Below are 7,474 nucleotides of genomic sequence, written 5' to 3'. Positions count from 1 at the left end.
ATAGTCCACAATCACTTTTTGGCAGGTTGAAAATGACATATTATCGGTATTAATGTTATTTTAAAAGTTTTTCAGCAGTTCTTGGAGAGTGTTTGAGATATAACATGTCACATAGGACCCTTCTGAAAGACATCCACCAAGTTTGAAGCAGAAACATTGTTTCAGTGACAAGTTATAGACCACAATCGCTTTTTGGCAGGTTGGAAATTGCATATTATCAGTTTTATTGTTCCTGTACAAGTTATTCAGCAGTTCTTGGAGAGTTTTTGGGATATAATATATCACATGTAACCCTTCTGGAATATATCCAACAAGTTTGAAGCCGAAATATTGTTTCAGTGACAAGTTATAGGCCACAATCACTTTTTGGTAGCGCTAAAATGCCATGTTCTCAGTCGTTATTCTGAACAAACAAGAAAGAGTCATGGTGATACTGGCACAATAGGTCTTTATTGTTTTAACTACTATTCGACAGTCTTATAACAAATATGAACAACGAGAGTAGACATACTAAACCTGTAGGCATTAATTATTCCATCGTGATGCGTGTAGTCATTCGTGACTGCGCTACACACTGAAAGCAACCTTCTGATAAGCGTCATAATTCGGTTACAAGAAACGTTAAAGCTCCATAAATGCATACCTTTGCCTAATAACAAAGGCATAAATGTGTTTGGGGTTTTTTCCCCCACGTTATATCAGTTGCACGGAAGTAGCTGGCAACGCAAGTAATCCGGGCGCTGCAGCTTTAAGCAGCTGCGCGCGCTCCCGCGGACGGCAATCACTATCTGGCAGACAATCACTTTTGGGCACAACACCGGTAATTTCGAGTGCATCTTGGGAATTGTGGTTTCCTGTCCGACTCTATCTTCATTACGTCATCGCATTCTCGAGCTCAGGTATACAGGAGCTGTGGGACATCGAGACGCCTTCCGTTACCTTTGATTCTCGCTCCTTTTTCTTGCTCAATATGTAGTAAAAAAATAAAAAATAAAAATCTATTCCGAAAAGAAATAAAAAGGAAAAATGAAAACAGAAATAATAAAATAAGGTTCTGAAAATTCTAATTTACTTTTGACTTGGCACTTTCTCCCTTTCTATAAGATGAAAGAATGCGCCTAAAATTCAGACTTCAATTTAGACCACACGAGGGCACACAGATGGAAATGGGTTTGAAAAAAAAAATCAAGGCTGTCAGTGCCAAGGAGATATTTTTTTCTTTTTTTAGTCTTCCTGGTTACACAGCTTATCTGCACTGGATAATTTCCTCTTTCCTATCCAAGAATCCAAGAATTTTTTCTTTTTAGTGAAAGACTATCTCTAAATGGCTACAACTCACATTACATCTACTTACCCCCGGAACATTTGGTATGCGGTAAACAAGCTGCACTTGGGGATGCTATGCTTTAAAAATTTAAGTGCATGCAGTTATATGCAACCAAACTGGACCCCCGGATTTCTCAAAAAGCCCTATGGGGGAATTTGAAAATGGCTCCCATTTGACCTCACACTCTAAACTAAGGCTTTAGTGGCATGACATAACCGCATCATCCCGAGTAGCACAGGTTAATATATTTTTTATTAGAAATGGGAAGTCAGACCTATACTCTGCAATTAAACTAATCCAGGTCCCTGCTATCTGCCCTGCCAAGAAAATGAGCAGTTACAAAACATTTTGGATCAACTAAAACTACACAGAATAGGCAAAATGTTACACAACTGGCAGTAATGGAGGAGAGATTTCCTGTTTGGGCTGAAATCCACTGTTACTTGATCTTGGGGAATGTGCTGCTGGCTCGCATAGGACTGCTAGCTGCTGGACTCCTTACATTTCGGAGTGGCCAAACACCTGCTCGTTCTGGCAAACGCTCAGCCTGAAAACTCATCAAGGGATAGGAAGACATTTTTCATGAGCTACATTCATCACGGGTTTAAAAAGAGCCTCTAAATCCATCCATCGCGTCCCCGTCAAAGAGGAATAATTCTTATCATTATTGCTGTGCTATTTAAAAGAGGAGTTTTGGTTTCATGTTGAGCTTGGTGTTTTACTTGTGTGTGTTTTTTCCGTTACTGGGATTTGAATTTCTGTCATTTTTTAAAAATCTCTGTGATCAAATAAAAAAGTCAAGCAAATGGCACTTAAAGTGTTTAATGTTATCTGTTTTTTCCCAACAGGAAAGAGCAGAGAAATCATTCATCAACAGCATAATAAAAAGCACAAAAACACACACCCTAATGATTCTACTGTCATTTATTCAACACCGCTTTATGTTACAATAGCTCATAGCCAAATACATCTGCAAAATATCAATAAATAAAACAATGAAATAACAGTGCAATTTCGCAGAAGAGGTAGGGGCAATAAATGACTGTTTTCTGCCAAAGTGGGATGATGATGATGATGATGTATGAATATGTCAGAAAGCATACACTGACTTTTGCAGAAGGTCTTACCAGGACGGTGAGTCATTGAGGCCAGTGAAATTGTGACATGATTATTATTTTTCTATTTCCTTTTACAGTTTTAAATTGTTTTAATATTCATTTTTTACATGCTTGCTGATGAGTACCTGAATCAGACTTAAAACATTCTGTTCAAGGGGAAATGACTAAATCGTGTTTTCCCAAAAGAGAATTCCAATCTCTGTGACTTTTCAAATTTAACAGATAAATTCTCCAAGCTTGGCCTGATCAAATTTAGAAAAGAAAACAACAAGGAGTGAACAACACCAGAGCCACAGGTGAAAGGTCCAACCCAGACTCTTAAGATCAGTAATCCACAAACCCAACATTGCAGTTTATAGTGGTGTGGTGCTGGATATACATTTTAAATGGCATTCAGTTTCTCTTCACTTTGCAGTTTAGTGTTCACTTTGTGATCAGAACTCTTAAAGGTGTTATTATGTGCTCTAAAAACCCCACAATTTTATTATATGACTGTCGCCTGCCTTTAATCAGTAGCATTATATTTACAGGGCACTTGTTTGAGACTGAATCTCTCTGAAGGATTTTAGCCTAGTTGTTTTAAAACACCCAAAAAGGGACCTGAGACACTAAAAGCCAAAGGCGATTCCTAACCTGGTTAAAAACAATGAAAGCACACAGTCTGTAAGACTGGTGTTAGAGACAATCATGGCAGATTTTCTATTTTTTAGGGAAAGAAAAACACACATTTACCGACTGCAGCAGTTTAAGCAGATAAATATGAGTTTTGTTTTGGGTTTTTTCTTTTGTAAATGAGCAGAGGCTACTTTTCTGCCACGTCTCTGGTGCCAAAGCTCAATAGACATCCAGTGTCACCAGGTAGGAGACATCTCCACGGAAACATTGTTAGCCATCCTTTTCCTGAGGTGGCTGGCAAAGTCCACCTGCGTCTGAGCGAGCACTTTGTTTATGATTGTCTTTGGGATCCAGCCCTGCCAATAACAGAGACAAAACCAGTGTCAGTTTGAATCAAATGACGCTTTTACACAAATCTAATACCAGTGAAAGGGAAGATGCAAACTTGATCATTCATACCTTTAGATCTATACTTAGTAACCAGGTGAATTTGGTCTTATTTGGGTCTTCAGCGCAGGGCTTCATAACTATGCAGGTTGGCCCGTTTTCCGCTCTGAGAAATGTAATGATTAACAGACAGTGTCACTTTAAAATAATCTGCACGCAAACAGTCTGTGCATCCATAAAGTAATGCCCCAGAGTGATGGCTCCCCATTGCTTACCTGACAACACCCCTCTGCTCAGGCATCTTTGGGTGCTGAGTGGACATTCCTGCCAGGAAGCAGGTGGAGCCTCGCCGCTTGGCACATCGGACACTGACAAAGTCCCTGGGTCCCACCACATTGCCGGGGGTCTCTGCGGATACCTCATGGGTGATCATCGTGTCCTGGCCGATCTTTTGGAGAATCTGGAGAATTCCAAAGTAAAGCATCATTAATTAACATTTCTGGATATATTTGTGTAACATGTTGTAAGTGTACGCTTTTAAAATAACAGAATAAAAGAAGCAATAACCATTAATTTTTCAACTTTCTTACTTTGACTTCTTTCACATTTGGGTTCCACTCCCCCATTTGCTCCATATTTCCAACTAGCTCTTTGTAAAGATCATCAGGATGTTGCTCCAGCATCACTTCTAGCTTGAACACCTTCCCGACATGAGGTAGCACTTTGCTCAGGACCTTGTCTCCATTCGCCTGCAGAAGAGAGGGAATGGGGACGAGAAGTGTTAAAATGTGAAGTTTCATAGCGGAGCTAATACAAAAACACTTGACTTTGATGCCAATAATGTATGCACGCACAGCAACAGTTTCAGTGGTCCAGCCGTCCTGCTCGCTGAGGATTCTGATGGCCTTTTGCAGTGCATCTTCACCTTGTTTCAAATAAGACATCTCCTCCTCATTGTAACCCTCTTCTTTAATCTGAGAACCTTAAAACCAAATTGCAATTATCTGAATTATACCTGTTTATGTCTTATTCTATGATTAAAAAAATCAGATCATGCATGACCTTTTTTTTCGCATTACAGTGACTGAAACAATCACAACAACTCACTGAGAAGAGAGTTTCGACGGTGGACTTGGCTGATCCAGTTACTGGGGCCTGGACCTGCCAGCCTGTACAGCTCATGATGAATGGCTACCATGGCATTCTTCCTCAAACCTGGAAAGCGCAGACAGAAAATACTCCGTCACTGTACCAGAACTTCCAGAAGGATTATCGAACAACATCTGTCTTCATTTTTTCTTTACTTATCAGGCTGGCATGTAGACTGCAACTTGGAATTTGTGGATGAATTTGTGGATTCGTTCACTCACCTGTCATATTCCTCATGTGCCGATAGGAGATGCCAGCACACAGTTTAAAAGTAGCAGGCAGCATTTTCAGTTTCGAAGAGCGATGAGAAAAAACTGTGTGAAGGCAAGAAGATTGCAGAGATTCAAACTCTCTCTGAGCTGTGAATGTTTTAAATGGCCCAGCTCCTGGGTCCATATATATAGGAGCACTGCCCACAAGGCCGCCTTGCTATCACTGTGCAGATAAACACACACACATTTCACTGTACAAATGGCCATGCCACCAAGGTTGCATCGCGCACGCAACAAGAATGCCCCACACTCTCACAAACACTCTGTGGGATTGTGTCCAGCATCCAGGCCTCCTCCTCGCTCACTTAAGCAGACACAGACATTAGTATATCAGTGGGTGACACTGGGAAAAAACAGCCTTTCGTCAGCAATGAAAACACCCAAAAGAGAGGTCAGTGCGAGAGACCCTGAGTGACTCATGCATCCCTTCATGGCCCATTACATGCTAAACACTCTCTGGAATTTGAGGGCAAAAATTTTCCATTCAGTTAGGCTTGTTTCTTCTCCCAGTATGACTGAACCCTGAATGGTACTTGGAAATATAAATGAGTGAAATGATCAGACATTAACTTTAATGTTGTGCTTGGAGACTTTGGGCTCCCTTTAACAAAAACAACAGCAAAATGTGTTTGAAGATGGCTTTAAATGGACAATGTTCGTAAGACATTTGCTGTAAAGGGTTTTGCTCGTGTTTTTAAGTCTCAGAGACCTTAACTGCAAAGGTTTCAGCTATGGATAAATAGGGTGGATTTTCATAAACTATCTCAGTGGCTATTTCTGAGAATCTTTTTAAGGTTTTTAGGATTTATTGTTGTATATTTTTTTCTACAGAAAATGTTTAGACCACATTTAGCTATGTCACCATGTGGGGCAGCATTGTTCCTTATCAGTGAGCAAATAAAAGGAAGATGCACAGGCCACGGCCCTGTGTTTCTTCACACTCTACATTACATATTAAATGATTTCCCTTTGGGAATTTTTATTTACGTTAGGGCAAAAGATAAAAAAAAACAAAAAAACTTTTAAGAACAAAAATGGTTGATTTTGCAACAATATGTGTAAAAAGCAAGCATTAAAACCACATCTATGCACTGAGCTGTAGTTATCCAGAGCAAAAAGTAACCCTGAGGTCGAAGGAAGTACGTAACTGTGGGTGATTCTGACAAAAATGCATATTCTGAGTGTTTTGACTGTGAAGAAACAGGGAGAGTGTCAAAATGTTTTGTTTTGTTCAAGTGCAAACTGACAGGAAGTATGAATAACAATTTGCTGCTGAGAACTGAACATCCTTAAACATCTTTTTTACATTTACAGTATTTATCACGGCCGATATTCTGACAACAGCTCATACAAAACAGATGTACAGAAGCGTTCCTTATACTAGGAAAACTGACTTTGTATAACATACTTTAGGATTAAACAATAATAAGAGAGCAATAAAATTTTAATGCAAGCAACCAAACTTCACTATGAATCTTTTGCCGCCTGCCCATTACATCACACTTTTCTTGAAAGTTCTTCCTGAAGGCTTGGTTAATCATCAGATGCTGCACCACCATCTGTGAAAAACATATTTTATCAAACTGCTCACGTGTTTCGTGAACCTTGCTTGCTTCTTCCAAGAAAAACCCTGGCTATCTAACAGAAATATTGCCTCAGTGGGCCCTGCACGTCAAGCATGCGCTCAGAGTCAGGGGAACAGTCAAGTGAGTTGCAGGTCATCTGATTAGTGAACAGGAACGCATGCAGAAAAAACCCCCTAAAAAATCACCACTATCAAATAAATAAATTACCAAAAAAGCCTTAACCTACAACCTTGTGTCCCTCTGGCTTGATGACAGGAATCATCTATCAGTCCATTTGGCCTTCTGCAGGGTGACTTTTTTTTATTTACCATGGGAACACACACTCCTAGTGTCTTAACCATTTCTGGGCCACAGTGGACACAGTGCAGATTCTAGGCTGGTAAAGGTTAAGGGGTGAGACTCTATGTCTTAAAAGAAGGTACATTTCTGTAAGTGAAATGGTAAATGGCCTGTATTTGTATAGCGCTTTACACTACATTCAGCCATTCACACACTGGTGATGGCAAGCTACATTGTAGCCACAGCTGCCCTGGGATGCACTGACAGAGGCGAGGCTGCTGGACACTGGTGCCACCGGGCCCTCTGACCACCACCAGTAGGCAACAGGTGAAGTGTCTTGCCCAAGGACACAACGACCAAGACTGTCTGAGCCAGGGCTCGAACCGGCAACCTTCCGATTACAAGATGAACTACCAACTGCCATGATCGCCCCAGTGCTCTAGCTTTTGATCCTGGAACAGGGAGTCATTACTAACTGATGAGATGTAATGCAGTTTTAACATTTCGGCTTAATATCCTCAACATTTGTTTGACTTGACACTAGGACAATTTTTTTCTTCCTTTTCTTTAACTTTCATATCATATGGATTGAATACTTCTGCATAAATAAAGGTATATGAGATACATAAAAGGCTATGCGAAAAGATGTTGTGCTCATTACTCAACCTCCAGCATTAAATTTCTGTTCTTGTGAATTCACAATACTGAATAAAATCAGGACCAAAGTGGTGAATAACGTAA

The 7,474-nt window shown here is 40.2% G+C and overlaps 1 protein-coding gene across 1 annotated transcript; it reads right to left on the bottom strand.

Moving 5' to 3' along the window:
- Positions 1-2,233: 2,233 nt before the first annotated feature.
- On the bottom strand, positions 2,234-4,988 carry star (steroidogenic acute regulatory protein). The gene is made up of 7 exons (XM_082553681.1): positions 4,818-4,988; positions 4,555-4,662; positions 4,302-4,429; positions 4,038-4,196; positions 3,723-3,907; positions 3,520-3,613; positions 2,234-3,416 (listed from the first exon to the last, which is right to left on the bottom strand). The coding sequence occupies exons 1-7, from the start codon at positions 4,879-4,881 to the stop codon at positions 3,297-3,299; spliced, it is 858 nt and encodes a 285-aa protein (XP_082409807.1). The 5' UTR covers positions 4,882-4,988; the 3' UTR covers positions 2,234-3,296.
- Between the last annotated feature and the right edge of the window lie 2,486 nt (positions 4,989-7,474).

This window comes from Aulonocara stuartgranti, assembly GCF_965226115.1.
Source record: "Aulonocara stuartgranti genome assembly, chromosome: 12".
NCBI classification, from domain to species: Eukaryota; Metazoa; Chordata; class Actinopteri; order Cichliformes; family Cichlidae; genus Aulonocara; species Aulonocara stuartgranti.
This window is presented reverse-complemented; position numbering and strand designations above follow the sequence as displayed.

What these genes read in the sequence shown, in the direction of transcription:
- star (XM_082553681.1), bottom strand. Translation starts at nt 4,881, where the DNA reads ATGCTGCCTGCTACTTTTAAACTGTGTGCTGGCATCTCCTATCGGCAC. An exon ending in GGACCACTGAAACTGTTGCT is followed by an intron (nt 4,197 to 4,301) that starts GTGCGTGCATAC and finishes TCTCTTCTGCAG; the next exon opens with GCGAATGGAGACAAGGTCCT. An exon ending in TACTAAGTATAGATCTAAAG is followed by an intron (nt 3,417 to 3,519) that starts GTATGAATGATC and finishes TGTTATTGGCAG; the next exon opens with GGCTGGATCCCAAAGACAAT.